The sequence below is a fragment of the Erpetoichthys calabaricus genome, chromosome 1 (genome assembly GCF_900747795.2).
Source record: "Erpetoichthys calabaricus chromosome 1, fErpCal1.3, whole genome shotgun sequence".
Classification (NCBI taxonomy): Eukaryota; Metazoa; Chordata; class Cladistia; order Polypteriformes; family Polypteridae; genus Erpetoichthys; species Erpetoichthys calabaricus.
Window position 1 is genome coordinate 315,858,331 of NC_041394.2, and position 18,214 is coordinate 315,876,544.

Consider the following 18,214-nt stretch of genomic DNA (forward strand, 5'->3'; position numbering starts at 1 on the left):
CCAGGCAGGGTCAAAGTCAAAGAAATCTGCCAGGAGGCCTTCACAATCCATTCTGCAGGCCCTCTAACACAAAATAAATGTCGATTAAACTGTTGCTTCAACCAATGAGATTTTGAGTTGGTGTCACTAGGGCCCTTTAGCAGGCGTACGGCAACGTCACCGTATTCAGACCCGTTGATTGGATAGGATGGTGTAATAGAAAAATCTGAATGAGAGCATGGGGCAGCCGTACACATTGGTATGTTTGGCGGTGACCATTCCTGTTTCCACTGCTTCTGTCGAGCAGACATTTTCAGCCCTAAAGCGAATTAAAATTTATGCCAGAAATATGACAGGGCAGGTTCGACTTTCAGCATTAGCTTCGATGGCGATAGAAAGGGACTTCGTGATGGAACTGAAGCGCACGGATAATCTGTACGACAGAGTAATTGAACTGTTTTTGAGGAAAGAGAGGAAGATGGATTTTGTTTACAAATAATCCAAATTTTTGGTGAGTAAAATGTTGCGATTTTCCGAAATAATATTGCAAGTTTATGAGTTATTATTGATGTTTTTTATGTGTGTCGCGGCTGTAGCTGCAGTAGAAAGGAACTTGTTCACCCCTGGTTTGTCTATTCAATAAAGGCATTTATTGTGGCTACAGGAGTTATCTATCTGCGATGCAACGGCTCTTTATACTGTATTTCTGTATATTAAGATGGTTTTTATAACCATAAATTAGTTTTTGAGGGGCGGGTTGATTCAGACGGAGCACTACTGAAGGCCTAGGTCTGAAATGCACGGTCCGCCACTGCTTCAGGATAACACCTACCCCATTTCTCCTCTGATCCACACCATGGTAGAACAATTTGAACCTGCCTCCGATACACCTGGCCTTACTCCCCTTCCATTTGGCACACACAATATATCAACCTTCCCTCTTTTCATCATATCAGCTAACTTTCTCCCTTTACCAGTCCTACTGCCAACATTCAAATTTGCTATCCTCAGTTAAACTCTCTTTACCTTCTTCTTTTCCCCCTGTCTCCGGACAGCCCCCCTTCTTCTTCGGCCAACATTAGCCAAATTGCTACCAGCACCAGTGCTGGTGGTGGGCATTATTAACCCAGCCCTCGACCGATCTGGTGTGGAAATCTGTATTGTTGTCCATATATTGATCTGCTAAAATTTTACACCAGATGCCCTTCTGATGTCATCCTGTACTTACTGTATACACTGTCCATATTGTATCTCAACTCTCACTGGTCATTCTGTATATATTCTTCACTTAATATTGTCTGTACAATCCATCATTGCTGTATAAATTTATATTAATCTGATTACTTACAATTAACTATTTGCCCTTCTGGTTAGCTGGAAAACTGCATTCTACTCTTATTGCAACTGGCAATAAAGTTGAATCTAATGTAATCTAATCTAAAGAAATTAGCACATGTACACACAAACATGCATACAATCAACTGTTCCTTCATTTTGACAATTACAGCTTGCAAAATTACATAGTAAAAATCATAAAAAATGTAATGAAAATTAAAGTAATAAAATGATATTTGGAGAAATTATAAAGGAAGGCAGAAGTGTCACACTGTCTAAAGTTATGTTCATGTTCTCTTGAAATTTTTACTTACCACGCATGACATTACACTTGCTCACTTTGTTCTGCTAATGTGTGTTTCAGGTCGGAGTTTTGGGGAAGATGTGAATTCAGTGTATATTTGCTGCTCAAGCCAAACCAAAAACAATTAAAGATCAGCTGTATTTTTAAAATATGGGTAGATCCCACATCTCTGCAAATACAGTACAACAGCAAAATGATATTTCCAGCTATGCTGATTGTTATTTTAGTGTTGCAACTCAATGAATTTGGGTAATAAAGTAACCTCAAAATTGTCCTATTTGAGCTACAACTTGGAAAGGCACTTTTATGAAATCTCCTGCTGTCAAAATTGCATGTCCTGTACTTGTCATAGCAAGTGAATGCAGTCTTAGAACATGAAGTAAAGTCAGTTATGACCTTGCCCATTCCTCTTTAAGTAAGAAGAGATTTTGTAAGAAAGGAAAGATCAAACAAGGCAGAACATGAAAAATCTAGCTGTAGCCTTTACAACCATCTTCTCTGAGCATCCATCACTCCACTGTTTCAATGTGTCTGGTTGGTTTATACTCTGTAGTGCAGGTATGATACAGCAAATTATAAAGTACATATATGATCTATTTGTTTTTCACATTTGATTTGTTGCATGTAAGGCTTTCTTTCAAATTACCAGTTGTCTTAATTTGTACAGGAAGGTACCAAACTACCCATAGGGTATCCAGTGAAAACACATAAAGAAAACAGGAAGCAGAGAGAAGTATCTGGCACAATGGTCTACACCAGGGGTAGGCAACGTCGGTCCTGGAGTGCCACAGTATGTGCAGGTTTTTGTTCCAACCCAGTTCCTTAACGAGAACTCAATTATTGCTGATGAAGCACATATTGCTTAAGTGACATTTTAATGCTTCATTTTAGTGGTCTCGCTTGTTAAGGTTCTCCAACCTTAATTGCTTATTTCAATCTTAAACTGCTGCATTCAGTGTTTTAATTGCTCCTTATTAGCAATAAGATGTAAAAGACAAAGCAGCCAGCAGTTCTCCAGCTAGCTTTTTTCCAATTACATCTGTGTGTGTTCATCATGCACAGTTTGATTTAATAAAACACTTAATAGAAAAATGTGACAGACTGAAAATGGTCTGTTTTAGGCTTCAAATCATTTGGATGATATCCTTGGAAAGGAAAAAAATCTACGATATAAAAGCCTTACATTGCACAGACTAACAAGCCATAAAATTAAATAAGGTCTGAGATTGGCAATGATTGGTTTCTAATTAAGCAATTGGGTTGAATGAAAACCTGTAGCCACTGCGGCTCACCAGGACCGACATTGCCTACCCCTGTTTTACATCTTATTGCTAATAAGGAGCAATTAAAACACTGAATGCAGCAGTTTAAGATTGAAATAAGCAATTAAGGTTGGAGAACCTTAACAAGCGAGACCACTAAAATGAAGCATTAAAATGTCACTTAAGCAATATGTGCTTCATCAGCAATAATTGAGTTCTCGTTAAGGAACTGGGTTGGAACAAAAACCTGCACATACTGTGGCACTCCAGGACCGACGTTGCCTACCCCTGGTCTACACACTTAACAGTGATAAATCAATCACTCTTTAGATTATGACAACCCTATCTAATCTCATTCATTCCATTGATTCAGACCTCACTGAACAGAATTCCGTTCCAAAATGTTTAATAAAAGTTGGATCTTATTGCTCCAACTTTGATTTCTACGAAGTCTTGGCTGCAGTATACAATTTCAACTCACCTTGTAAAAATATTTGGTCATGGCATTGAACGTACCGGAGACATACTGTACATTAATGTTCCTAATGATTATCACAGCAACATATCTTCAAGTCCGTGTACTATAAGAAAAACAAAATTGAGAAAGAAACAAAGCAAACGAAACAAAAAACAAATTGGTATCTATATATAAATCTATAAAATGAAAATGGTGATAAAAAAAGCAAAAAAAAAAAAAAAAAAAAGCTGGAAAATTGAGATGATTAACTTTTACTTCAAGCAGATCTTCCTTGACATTTTAAGGCATCCATACATACATCCATCTATGTATTTCTATCAGTGAACAGGAGCCTGTCCCAAACCACACTGTACACCTACACTGGATAGCATGCCAGTCCATTGTAGAGCTCACTCATGCACACTGTACGAATGTAGACTTGTGACCAGTTCAACACTCTTTAACAGTTGTGTAACCACCATGTGGTTACTTCCATGAAGCCTAGACTCCACAGTGATGACTTGTTGCATGTTGGTCGGACATTCAAGTAAGAATTTCTCAGGACTTTGTACATTTGACAATGCTACTACTAGTACAAAGGCAGGTTGTAGGGGGATTATGCACAGCAGAACACTCAAAAAAACAAATCTGTCCCTTTCTATTGTCAATATGATGTGGCTGCACAAATGAGTAAATTAAACTGTCTTCCATCCATCCATCTGTTCATTGAAGCTACTTATTTCAATTTTAGGGTTGTGAAGAGACTTAACATCTTCTAGCAACACCGAACACAAGGCAGGAATATGTTCATTCCTGGCAGTCACTATCATACCAGGCCAATTAAACCAATTAAACAAAGAAGTCATGTCATTTGGAATGTGAAATGAAGGAAAAAGCCAAAACTGACCAAGGACGAACATCCAAACTCTTCTCACACTGGGATTCAAATTTGATTTCTAGGAACACTGACGCAGCACTGCTTAAATTTTATAGAAATACAAAATGTTTTTGGGTCGTGGAGTCAAACTGACATTTGTAACATTTGAATTTTTTCAGCTTGAGGGTGGAGATTTCACCAATGGCCTAGGGAACTAATCATGCTTACCTTGTTTGCAAACTTTGTTGTCCTAGAACACCAACTACTGCCATCATTATATACTTTCATAGGTCACTACTTCAGTGTTCACAAAACCTTAACCTGTTAGTTTAACAGTTCAACAGCTGTGAAAGTGTGGAATGGTCTGCCTGCTACTATAAGATGTGTCCTTCCAGTTTTGAAATCCTGGCTGAAGATTTACTACTTCAATGTAGCATACCCTGAGTAGAGCTGCTGAATAGATGTATATACTGCATCTTTTTGGTTAGTCATTAGTACTACAAAATAATTAATATAATATTTACCAGTAACCCTGCGATTCTCGAAAGAATCACAAATCCAAGAATGGCAATCACTTTCTGTTCCCTCCGATATTTGGAGGGATGAAATATCATGGAGGGTGGGTGCATCCTGGGAAATGTTCATTTAATTAAATAAACATATTTGTAGTAAAGCGGTTTCTTTTTGGAGCTGTGACTCATCTGGTTCTGGTGTTTCAGAAGCGCGTTGTAGGCGCCTTCGTTTATTGTTTTTATCCATGCAGTCTCCTTTTTGTTTTTCTATGGCTGTGTCTTCAGCTAGAAGTCATTTGCTGACGGAGGCGGATTCGCGTGCTGAAGTGACCATGGTGGCAGATCCGAGCATGGAGGGCTACATTACAATTACCGTTATGTGATTCACATATGCCACACTGACTGCTGGCACAGTGGATTAGAACAAGTGTAGTTTACACGTTGTGTTGTTTGTGCACCACGTCCTGACTCTGGGAAGTATGGGCTCGGTGTTGTATTACTAATCATTGAGCTCTTTCCATTTGGAGCCATGACTCCTTTACCTCTGCTGTGTCAGTCCGTTAGTTGAGCTCTTTCATTGTGGAGCCGTGACGTCTTTGTCTCTGGTGTTTCTGAAGCGCATTGTAGGAGCCTCCGTGTATTGTTTTTATCCATGCGGTCTCGTGTTTGTTTTTCTATGACTGTGTCGTTAGCTAGACGTTGTTTGCTGACGGCGGCGGATTCGCGTGCTGAAGTGACGATGGCGGCGGACCCAGGCCTGGAGGTGGTATATGTGGTGGTGTGGGCAGTTGCGTTCGGGCAGCGGTGGTGGTGTGTACGGCTTGCCTGTTGCCTCTGGCATCTGTGCATATATACTGTACAACCTGGCGTGCACACTTTATCTGAGGTTTAGTTTACAGTTCGTATCCATACTGTTTCAGAAGCGCGTTGTGGGCGCCTTCGTTCATTGTTTTTATCCAAACGGGCTTGTTCTTGTATTTCCGTTAGTTGAGCTCTTTCTTTTTGGAGCCGTGACTTCTTTGCATCTGGTGTTCCTGAAGCACGTTGTAGGGGCCTTTGTTTATTGTTTTTATCCATGCTGTCTCGTATTTGTTTTTCTGTGTTGTTAGGTAGACGTCGTTTACTGTTACCATTATGTGATTCAAATATGCCACACAGACTGCTGGCACAGTGGATTAGAGCAAGTTTAGTTTACAGGTTGTGTTGTTTGGGCGCCACCTACCGACTCTGGGAAGCCGCTGGGTTTGACTCTGGGGCGCTTCGGTGCAGTGCGCATGCACTTCGGTGCGTCCGCTGTCCGTTCATAAATTAAACTGTCATTTAGTAATATAGATAAACTGTCACTAACCCTCCCCTCTTCTTGGTATCATCATGTGGCACGTGGTGCCACTGCTCTACTGCCAAGTTGTTTGCCTACCTAAGGAAAAGTCATCTCTGATAAAGGAGCACTGGAATCATCAGGTAGAAGGGTCCTTTCATCATTGGCCAGCCCAGCACTGATTCAGCTCTGGAATAGTCAGTAGTGGGGAGGTGGCTTGTTGGCCGAGATATCCAGGACTCTAACAGTGTCTGGCTTGTCTGACTCCTTTTCTACAATCTGGCTGTGGTTCTACAATTAACTGATTGACAGATATTGTTTTTCATTTCTGTTAATTAGTTTCGACTTTGTTTTGATGTATTTTAACAAATCTGTACCCTCATATGTGATAGTTCTGTATTAAGTGAATGGTATAATCTGTTCTTGCATTTTGCAGTGAGAGATGTCGGGGTGCACTGTGCATGCACTTGGTGAGGGGTGCAGAGCAAAAACAATGAAGTTTCTACCATTTTATTTCTGAAATGGCAATAATAGATTGGTTATCTAGTTCTGTGAAGAGGATTATTTATCCTCTGTTTTGTATGTTGTATTTACCCCATTTTGCCTCTAAACAACCTTTCCCAAGATTTCTTTCATTTTATTTTTCCTACAAGTTTTTTGGGGTGTTTTTTCTTGCCTTCTTAGAGGGTCAAAGCTGGGGGGCTGTCAAAAAACTGGCCTTGTTAAAACACAATGAGACATTCTCTTGCTGTTGTTGTGTTAACTTATCCGAAATGTTAATACATGTCCTCATATACCCTAGAAGGAATGCAGGGAAAACATCATTCATTGGAGAGTTAGAGCCAGGACAGAAACCAACCAAAGGACAAGACACCAGTCTAAAACACACATTGAGCCACACTCACTCCTATTGGGCCAATTTAGAGTTGAGAATCAAGCTAACCTGCCTGTCTTTGGGAAGTGGGAGGAAAACAGAAGTACTCTGAGAAAAACCACATGGCACAAGGAGAACTTGCACACTGAATACATTGAGTACCTGATATAGAATTTATACGCAAGACACAACATCTGTGAAGAAGCCACGCCAAGACAGTGCTGCCATGCTGCCTCTAACAAGGTGTGAATACCATTGCAAGAAATCAAAGCACTTATATTCCTATTTTGAGCAGACCTACAATGTCCAATACTGCAGTACTTCAGGCAGGTGAATGATCTGTTTACAGAAGCACTCTGTGCTTAGCTCTGACCTTCAGCTCTCCTTTCCCATTCTGGGTATTGTTCTAAAATGCAACCTTTGTGAAAAGTACCCTCTCCACTTTTTTCCCTCCCCTTTACTGGTAATAAACTACTTAGCAGTGGTAGTGCTGCTGCTTTGCAGTAAGGAGACTGTGGAAGATTGTGGGTTCGCTTCCCGGTTCCTCCCTGTGTGGATAGCGCTTTGAGAACTGAGAAAAGCGCTATATAAATGTAATGAATTATTATTATTGTTATTAGTGTTGGGAAATACATCTGACAGCCTGAGGCTGCTATACAGTGAATTCCATCAGACAGCCCCACCTTACACTGCAGCCTGACAACTCAATCATACAGCAAGTGGGCAGCTATTTAAAATTTTAATGTGTCTATCCATTTATCGTCAATCTAATTCTTTCTGCTAGCAGCATCTTAGAGCATCAGTGTCTTTGCTACATGGTTCTTCTTGCATCCAAACCAATCCCATTGCCTTCATGTCTTGATCACAAGACCAACTGTCTTGATAAAATGGATGGTAATGTATTTTTCATTATCCAGGCAGAAACAGGGGATATCTGGCTTTAAAGATATCACTTCTACAAAAGCAGGTGCCAAGCCCGATAAGGCACTCCTGAAAAATGATTTAGTTCTGTGTCCCTCAAGTGGACGTACTGTACATACCCCTGCAAATGGAGAGCGCTTCTGAATTGCAGCACTGCTCAATGAGTTGGTGGCAGTTCTCAATCATGGTTTCTAGCTGGACCTTGTCACATGCTACTTCAAAAAACCGGGCTAGCTGCTCCACCAAAGTGGCAAGATCCTGAAAGAAAAAGAACAACATTAGGAACAATAAGAAAATAATAAATTATAAATTAAGGGTCAGGCTCATGAGTATATCAGTATGATAACAGAAAGAACAATGGATGTAATATCAAAGTAATATCAATTGTTAATATTTTGATGGGGTTTGGTGAATGGAAACAGAATGTCTAGCAGAAAACATCCAGAGGACAGTAGAACATTAGAAAATTAGAATAAGCTAGACGAGAACAGGCCATTCAGCCCAACAAAGCTCGCCAGTACCATCCACTTATTTCTTCCAAAAAAACATCGTCAAGTTTTGAAAGTCCCTAACGTCTTACTGTCAACTACACTACTTGGTTGCTTATTCCAAGTGTCTATCGTTCTTTGTGTAAAGCAAAATTTCCTAATGTTTGTGCAAAATTTATCCTTAACAAGTTTCCAACTGTGTCCCCGTGTTCTTGATGAACTCATTTTAAAATAACAGTCTCGATCCACTGTATTAATCCCCTTCATAATTTTAAACACCTTCAATGTTGTTTTAATCTTTCCTCATAATTTAACCCCTGTAGCCCTGGAATCAGCCTCGTCACTCTTCTCTGGACGTTTCTAGTGCTGTTATGTCATTTTTGTAGCCTGGAGACCAAAATTGCACACAGTAGCAGATGATGCCTCACCAATGCATTATAAAGGTTGAGCAGAACCTCCTTGGACTTGTACTTCACATATTGTGCTATATAACCTAATATTCTGCCTTCTTAATGGCTTCTGAACACTGTCAGGAAGTCGATAGCTTAGAGTTCACTGTGACTCCTAAATCCTTCTCGTAAGGGTGTACTCTCGATTTTCCAACTGCCCATTATGTATTCAAACCTAACATTTTTACTTCCTACATAGAGGACTACACTAGGCTGCCATCATAAGACAACAATGGTAATAGTAGCAGCCCAAGAGCTGAAACCTCCCAGAGAGACACTTTGAGAATAAGAGGGTTAAAATGCTTGAGAGGAGCCTGAGCCTGGCACTGTGCTACCTCATTGCAGTAATAGATGGCACACATGTTGACTTTAAAGCTCAGATGTTCTGGAACACTAGGGACTGTTAGTTCAAGCTTTTGGAAGGGGCACTAAAAAGCTTAATAGATACCACCTCACCAAGGATTAACAAGTCGCAAATCAGAGCTTTGATAGGAAATGCACAGGAGAAAGGAAGATGGGACTGGGTTGTAAGGAAAAAAGGCAGGAGATGAGAGGAGAGGCTCCTTTAATGGAACTGGAGAGGCCTGTTGTGAGCAGTAAATATAATAAATAATCAATATGTTACTGTGTCATATGCTTTAATAGTACTAGAATTGTCACATGTATAGTACAGTGAAATTGTTCTTTGCTTGTACAAATAACACTCAATATACTGTGACATGTTGCCACTTACCATGATAAACCAGAATATTAAAATACAGAACTTCATGTTGTTTTAATCAGCTTAACTGATTTGCTCCTTACAACTGTTTTGATCCCACTTGTTCATTTAAGGCCCAGTTCCCAAAACAGCTTGTCGGGTGCAATGAAGTAGAATAGCAGAGCGGTAGTTAGCACTACTGCCTCATGGAACCAACGACCTATGTTCTAACCCCACAACTCACTGCTTTCTCAAAGACCTACCTATTAGATTAACTGGCCACACTGACTAACTAGCACCCCATCCACCACACAGCACTGTCTGGAGAGACTCTGGCTCCCCAAGACCCTGACCTGGACTAAGGGAGTTTGGCAATGTTATGTTTTATGTTATGTCATTATAAATTACTATAAAAGTTCAAGAAAAATGTAAGAGATCACAGGACGTTGGAGTGATACACACTGAGAGATTTGTTTCGAGCACAAGGCTTGAATTTGTAATGTGCAGGACATATATTTTCAGAAAGTATGTAGGGTGTGCTTTGTTCCTGTCATGCCTATTATTAGAATTTGAAATAACCTCAGCATTTTACAAACTCTTTGTATATTTATGTAACACATCTGGAAAGAAATTAAACATGCATTATTTATGTCATTCACATATGGCAATTTTCCCTAAATTATTTATTTAATTCATTTCCTAACCTGCCTGTTCAGTTCACAGTCACACTGAGCTGGTGTCTGTCTATCCTAAAAGTGACAGATGGAAAACAGGCAACAACCCTGAAAGGGATGGCACTCCATGGCAGAGTAATGATATACTCATTAAATAAAAAAAGAAGGATAAAAGAGCCCTGGTAGCTTACTAAAGCAAGTATTATTTTTCTATTAAAATCACTTCAGTGTGGGGCTATTGAGCTATGCAGGAGGAGTAGAGGCGGCCCCATCATGCAGCGTCTCCCAGGTATATGCTGAAGGACTGGCTAAGGAAGATGTGAGTGGGGCTCAGGGGCTGTCCTACAGATGCCAAGGGAGTGGCAGTTGGAAAACAAACCAAGGAAACATGGATGACTGCACTGGAGACAGAAGATTTTAGAAAGGAAATTGGGGCTCATGACTGTTTTAAAAGAAGAATCTGCCCGGGATTTTAACCATAATTAATTTTTATTGGATTATTTATCGATTTTAACCTCCACCTTGCACATCATTTTATTAAATTATTTATTTCATTATTTGGAATGCACTGCACTTTGGAATACTGTTTGTTTGTTGATTTAAACTAAAGGCACTTAACCACATTGCAGCAACCCTTTGCTGACTGTGTGTGTGTCCTCATTTGCCCAGCTCATCCTCAGGTACGTTATCAACAGTTCTGGGTTCAAGAAGCTCCCGGACGTAACCAGGGAGCGTGGAGCTAACCTGGAGTGTCACTGGTGCCAGTCCTTCACAGACTACATACACACACTCTAGGGGCATCACAAGTTAACCTAACATGCATGACCTTTTGGAAGTGGAAGGAAACCTGGAGTATCCTCACCAAAATTCAAAAAGTCACGTTGAGAAAGTGCAAACTGCAAACAAGCAACAGTAAGGTGTGCAATACAAACCCATGGTGCTAGTTCAAGTGTACCAGTGACACTAACCACTGTGCCACACTGCCACCCAAAATTATTATTGTTATTAAATATTAAGTTGAAGCCTTTATCCAAGATTAGGACATGATAGATAGATAGATAGATAGATAGATAGATAGATAGATAGATAGATAGATAGATAGATAGATAGATAGATAGATAGATAGATAGATACTTTATTAATCCCAAGGGGAAATTCACATTACAATATAATTGTTTACTGATACTTTTCATAATTAGATCATAGAGAGGTTAAGTGGCTTGCTCAGGGTCATACAATGTGACAGAGGAGGGAATTTAAGTGTGGTTTTATAACTCATAACCTTGGACTTGTATAGCATATATTAATAGAGGAGATAAAAATTCTTTTGTTACTTTCAAACTTAAATAATAACTAGGAGAGAAAAGACCTGAAGCCATAATTAATATTTCCTTTAACTTGGTGATGATGGTAATGATTCAGCAAACTTAGGTCTTTCCTGGGAACCTCTGACTACCAAGAGGGGTATAAAAGGCCACCTCAACAAAGGAAAGGCAAGTTTAAAAATCCGTTAGGAGATGAAGGCCCATTGTCACAGATGAATGGTGGCAAGACAATCAATAAGCTGTGAGATAAAAGAATACGAAGCTGTAGGCAGAGATGTTAAATAGTGATGGGATGGTATCATATTCTCATTCATTTCAATACATTGTGATGGACAGCACGCATGTGTGGGCATCCCAGTCAGGATGAGTTCTGATCCTTGAGCCAGCCTGGAGGCCAGTAGGATGGAAGAACAAGGGGAGACAACCTGGCAAGGCTACTGGCTCCCCTGAAACGATTGATTGCAGCCTCCCTGGGAGACAATACCAGTGCATACACCCACTGGGCACCCACAGTGTCCTGTGGGTGACACCAGGGGATGCTACAGGAATATGTGATCCCTACTCTTTGGAACTTCTGTTTGACTTGGAAGTGCTTCCTATGGGACACAGGAAGTTATTCCAGGTCGAAGATAAAAGGAACTGCTCTGCCACATCCAGGCGGGTTAGAGTTGGGAGGTAAGGTAATTATTAATAATAAATCACTTATTTGAACTTGGGACTTTTGTTTGTGGGGTGGTGTCTGAAGTTGGCCATGCTGCAATGCCCCTTATTGGTCACAATAAGCTGTTACCACTCTTGAAATAAACAAATTATATTTGAATGGGTCGTTAACATACCTTGAACATGTCCTCATACTTCAGGAAAAGGACATTGGAATCCATACGGTGCTCCCAGAATTCTTGCACATGCTCAAACCAGGAACCATATCCCACTGAAAGAATAATCCATAACAGATAAGTTGCTTACTGACCTCTCCATCTACAGCTACACCATTGCTGTTCTTCTCCATCAGACGCCCCCTGGCTCCAATTCTTCCAGTTCTTCCCCAAAAGTAAAAAATATAGTGTTGTTCCCCTGAAAATCTCCCATACATGCAGGACACCATGTTCCTAGTCTTATGGTGTCCCCTGCAGGAGTTACTAAATTTGGAAAATTTCTAATTTGGGAAAAGACATTCATATATTGTCCTAACTTGTTCCTTTCAGTATAGGACTACAGGGAGCCATAATCATGTCCTAACAGAAGTGAGTACAACCTTGGACTGAATGCCAGTCCATCATAAGTCAAACTCATGCATGTCCATGAAGGAGCCTTTACTCTACCCACATGAACTCGACATAGAAGACCATCCATCCAGGGACTGAACTGTGATATTGGGGTCATGTAAACAATTAGTTACAAATGTAATACATACCTAGTAATAAAAGGTGTATAATCTTACTTACACTTGTCATTCATAAACCTCCTGCAGAATTCCTGAAACGTTCCTCTATAACTCATTGTCCGCAAAGAGCGATGAAACTGGTAATACGATACCACAAGGTCTTTGGGATTCCTAGCCATATATATCACCTGTATAAAAAAAGAAGAAAAAATAACTGGAAAACAAATTGGGAAAGTATTTGTGGTTATTTTGTATGTTCTTTTAGAGTCAGTATATTGGTTAGGAATTAAACTTTCCTATTTTTTCAAGTATTTTTTTTGTATCTAATCTTCTTTCCACTTGTCAGTTTGCTTGTTTGTTTGCTCTTTATGCTCAGCTTTGTTTTTAAAGGCAAAGAGCTGAAATTTATAGCATGATCTATAGACAAGAGAAAGAGCACCATATGTGCTGTGATGGTTAGCATGCTTGCCTTTTAACCAATAAATCAGAGATTCCCACCCACTGCATTTCATTATTTTTCTGTAATCAAAGATTTCTCTCACTACATTTGTCATTACACCAAGATGCTCAGGGCAGAGCCATGTTGATTCCTGAGATATGTATTGCAATTTGGGGTCACAAGTTTAATCTCCCACCACTTCACCATTGATCCACCATTACAACTTGCCTGGCACTGTTTCTCTGATTTATCTGTGGTTGTTGTACTGCTGTATATCACTGTCAGTAGACTGTGGGAGACATGTAAGCATGAAATACCGTGATGTACATTGTACTTTAATAATAATAATACATTTTATTTATATGCACCTTTCTTAATGCTCATGGCACTTATCTATAATAATAAAAGGCAAAGCCCTCACTGACTGACTGACTGACTGACTCACTCACTCACTGACTGACTGACTCACTCATCACTAATTCTCCAACTTCCCGTGTAGGTGGAAGGCTGAAATTTGGCAGGCTCATTCCTTACAGCTTACTTACAAAAGTTAGGCAGTTTTCATTTCAAAATTATACGCGTAATGGTCATAACTGGAACCTCTTTTTTGTCCATACTCTGTAATGGTAGGCAGCAAGATGGCCGTAGGAGACTGAGTTGCGTGTCGCGTCATCACGCCTCCCACGTAATCACGTGAACTGACTGTGAACTCAGTACGTGGAAAAGAAGGAGGAGCCCCAAAGAGCGCAGAAGAAAACATTCATTACACAATTGACAAGGCAGCGAAACAATAAGAAGCAAGTGAGTGACGCATACAAGCATCTTCATAAGACACGAGGTATAAAAAAGCACGGTGTAAACCGTAACCTTAACTTTATAGAAACGCTCCCGCTGCCGTTTGCAATGCCATATTCGCGAGATACAAGTTTAATGAGAAGACACGAGGTATAAACGAGAGTTTGCATCACTTTGTAACAGAGTTAAAATTGCTGTAGCGAGAAACTTTTAACTGCCGGGTCTTAGCTAACATTAAATAAACCCGTGGACATCGCAACATCACACAAGACAGTGGCTCACGTGAAGTGACTGAACGCAGCAGGAGTGATCACTTCCATGAATCAAACCTCTTCAAAAAACACATTACACAATTGATAAGGTAGGAAAAGAATATGAAACAAGGCACGGTATAAACCGTAACTTTAAGTTTATAGAAACGCTGCCGTTTGCAATACCATATTCGCCCCTGCGAAGCGCGGTGATTTTGCTATATATATTAAACTATTTCAACCATTGTATGATCTGCTTCTCGCAACTGAAAGAGGGCACCGTGGCAGAAGTTAGCCGACTTGCTCACCAACCACAAGCGTTACCTGGTAGGTAACCACCCATACAATCAGATTGTGAATCAGACTACGAATGCCTGCAATGTAATTACCCCGATCTACATGCTGTCAAATGAACGAACCTCACGCCGTGGCACAACGTTAGGGGCTTCGCCTCTACGTCCGAGGATCGATTCCCGTAAGGGAGTGCAGTGACTGTGTACTCCTAATGAGCCCACAATTACGGCGAAACACGTGTCGCATACTATGCATCTTCAAAGCACGGTGTAAACAGTAAGTTTAAATTGAGTTTATAGAAACGCTCCCGCTGCCGTTTGCAATACCATATTAGATGACTTTGTAACACAGTTAAAATTGCTGGAGCGATACATTTTTAACTGCCGGGTCATGTCGCGTGTTCTTGGGTAGGTACACCAAAAAATGTATACATTTATGCATGTAATGGGCAAACAAAAAATGTACTATACCCGAAAGCACTACAGTAGTACTCAATGTATCTTTACTTCTTAAATGTTAATGTTTTACTGTTTAATGATTTATACGCTTCTTATATGTTATTCAGATTCTTTTATCAAAATACCAGTAACAGCGCACTGCACGATAACGTGGAGTGAATACACTTGACATGACCATTCATAGTATTTATCCTCTTTCTCTGTACGTTTACCATTCGTTTGCTCAGAGGTTGGTGCGCTTGCTGCTTAATGAGCAGCTCTTGACCCTAGCGTCCCGCTGCTTCTCTTCTTTCGTCGGCATCTTTTCCCGTTAAAACTCATTTTTTTTAAAACTTAGTATGTTTTCTTTAATTTTTCAGTTAAGCTGGCACTTAAGTCTTCAATCTGCCTCAAGAATGATTAGCGAAGGTGGTAGACAATGAAAACGTCAGCCGTACGCATCCGCCATGCACGCACTGGTGCGCGCAGCTGTGAGTTGATTCTACAATAAAATAAAATAAAGATAAAAAGAGTAATAACTTGCAGCACCGCTATTCAATTACACTTGCCTAACGCCTCTCCTAAGGGGAAATACTGTGGGATCTGGGCATCCGTCAAAGCAGCAATCACAAGCCCGATTAGAAAGCAGGAAGCTGTGATTTGTCGTCTCCCTCTCATGTAACAATCACAGCCCGTGTTGCAACGCACTATGTATGCATATGTATATATGTGTATGTGTGTGTATATGTATGTGTGTATATATATATATATATATATATGTGTTCATATGTGTGGGAAAGCGAATAGTAGACGTGACGTAGTATCTGTGTACCAAATTTCAAGTCAATAGGTGAAACGGTTTGCGAGCTACAGCTGATTTAAAATCCTGGACAGACAAGCGAATAGCCACGGTAGTGTTTTATAGAAGAACATTTTAATGTTTAATAATTTATATTTATATGCAATGTGCTTCTTATATATTACTTCATATTCTCAAATGATAATGATGTTAATGTTGTTTATATTGATTTCTATGTTATTGTAAGTGCTCTTTATTTGTGGAAAAATAAATTTGGCAATTAAACTTATTTTATACATACATTTTATTTTTTTCTCTTGCACTCAGTGAGTGAATCCACTGGGTAATCAGCTATATATATATATATATATATATATATATATATGTGTGTATGTATGTAGATATACAAATATGTATATATATATATGTATATATGTTTATATATATGTAGATATACAAATATGTATATGTATATATATGTATATATGTGTATATATATGTAGATATACAAATATGTATATGTATATATATGTATATGTGTCTGCATGTGTGTGTATATATATATATATATATATATATATATATATGTATGTGTATATATATGTTGATATATGTATATATATGTGGATGTGTATATGTATATATTTATGTATATACAGTATGTTTATGTATATATATGTTTACATAACCTCTTTAACACAGTACTTCTCCGCTGCGAAGCGCGGGTATTTTGCTAGTATAACAATAAATTGGATCTTCAGCTTAACAAAGTTACACAACACAGCAAATACAAAACACTAAAAAGTCTGAATTAGCGTAAGTCACTCCAAGTCAGAGTGTTCATAAGAAATACTGTATAATGATTTACTTCATATGTAGAAGTACAAAATAAATAAGAATAGCTTTGTCAGATATTTCAAATATTAAAACATATGCTTCAATTTAAATGTTTAAAGTCTAAATATTATTGATTATAATAGAAATTTGTCATTTTCAACCTCTGACAGAGGTCAATAGAGGGCTAGATCCCTAGTAAAGGAAAAAAAACATATATTTGTTTATCAATATTGAAATAGTCTAAAATGCTTATGTTTGAAATTGATCATTTTAACCTTTTGATAGTGTGTCTATGAGGGGTAGGACAACCAGTAAAAAATCAAATATCAAAAATATTGTGTTCAACAACCTCAAAACAGCATAAAATGACACTCCGCATGCCCCTATTAGTGACCCCCATTTTCTTGTTTGGTGAAAAGGAGTAACTTTGACTGCTTGTGTCCCATTAGCAGGTGAACCTCTGGGATCAGTTAATGTGGCATGCACAACTTCCTTCTCATTTTTGCTGAAGGCACCTATTGTTTTACTATTTATCATAATGGTGTAATTTCCTGCACAAAATATGGTCCAAACATGCTCTAGCATGAGATGAGGGTTTTTGGGAGGGAACCCCCAAGAAGCTGCTGTCTTGCTTAACTAGACATCAAGACGAGTCAAATGGTATGTAAATGTGGGGGTTTTCTCATACAGGTAAGTCAGGATGCACCAGAAATTTAAAAAACTGAAGTGATAACAAAGCATTCATAAGTAATTCTTATAACACAATGATAATGGGGGTTTAGAAAAGATTAACAGGAAGAGGAATAAGAAGACAAAGTAAGAAATGTATTCTTGCTGATGGCTTCCCTTCCCTATGACCTGCCCAGGACAAAGCATGTTTAAAAGTGGACAGACTTACCTTGGATTCCCCATTGTGCATGGCTGTTGGTAGAAACCGATATGGCAAGTGGCTCTTTATTAAACGAGGTGAAGTCAGCTCCTGGAAAGTTAAAAGGAAATAAACAGATAAATAAATAAATAGCTTGCAGAATTTTATCCACTATTTATTACTGCCATTTTTATGGTTAAGTACACTCTTATCACTGGGCTGTCTCAGCTGCTTTTGTGTCACAGCCAGGCCGCTTTAAGGAAGATTTTGAATAGCGTCTAGAGTTGGCATAAAGCAGTCAGTCAGGAACAGGTTTTTCATGTATTTATTTCGCTTTGCATTTGCTTTTGTCAAATTAATATTTATTTTTATTATTTTCATATTCTACCATTATTTTAGTGACATCACTGCAATTCTGTTTCATGTGTTTCCAGCAATGGGGGCCACCATTTTGGAACCACCTTCACATCGCACTGTTGTGTGTGGTATGTGACATCTTGATGCCATCACTATAAAAGATGATCATGTTCTGAACAACACCCAAATGTTAAGCTTATTTTAAAAGCCAAATCTCTTAAGTTAATGTTAATGGTAAATTTACCAAATTTAAATAGAATGTAGGTTTCACATAGATA

At 39.0% G+C, this 18,214-nt stretch overlaps 1 protein-coding gene across 2 annotated transcripts in view; it reads right to left on the bottom strand.

Annotated features, from left to right (window-relative positions):
* sult4a1 (sulfotransferase family 4A, member 1) overlaps positions 1-18,214 on the bottom strand; it is a 79,067-nt gene that overhangs the window by 13,052 nt on the left and 47,801 nt on the right. The window contains exons 3-7 of one of the 2 annotated variants that reach the window (XR_007935312.1): positions 17,610-17,690; positions 12,921-13,047; positions 12,312-12,406; positions 7,959-8,097; positions 3,362-3,461 (exon numbers count right to left, since the gene is read on the bottom strand). Coding sequence is in view for 1 of the 2 variants with exons in the window: in XM_028817730.2 (XP_028673563.2) it covers positions 7,959-8,097; positions 12,312-12,406; positions 12,921-13,047; positions 17,610-17,690 (442 nt within the window). In the remaining variant the exon portion in view is untranslated. The remainder of the gene's footprint in view (positions 1-3,361; positions 3,462-7,958; positions 8,098-12,311; positions 12,407-12,920; positions 13,048-17,609; positions 17,691-18,214) is intronic. The other variant, XM_028817730.2, reaches the window with a different exon arrangement.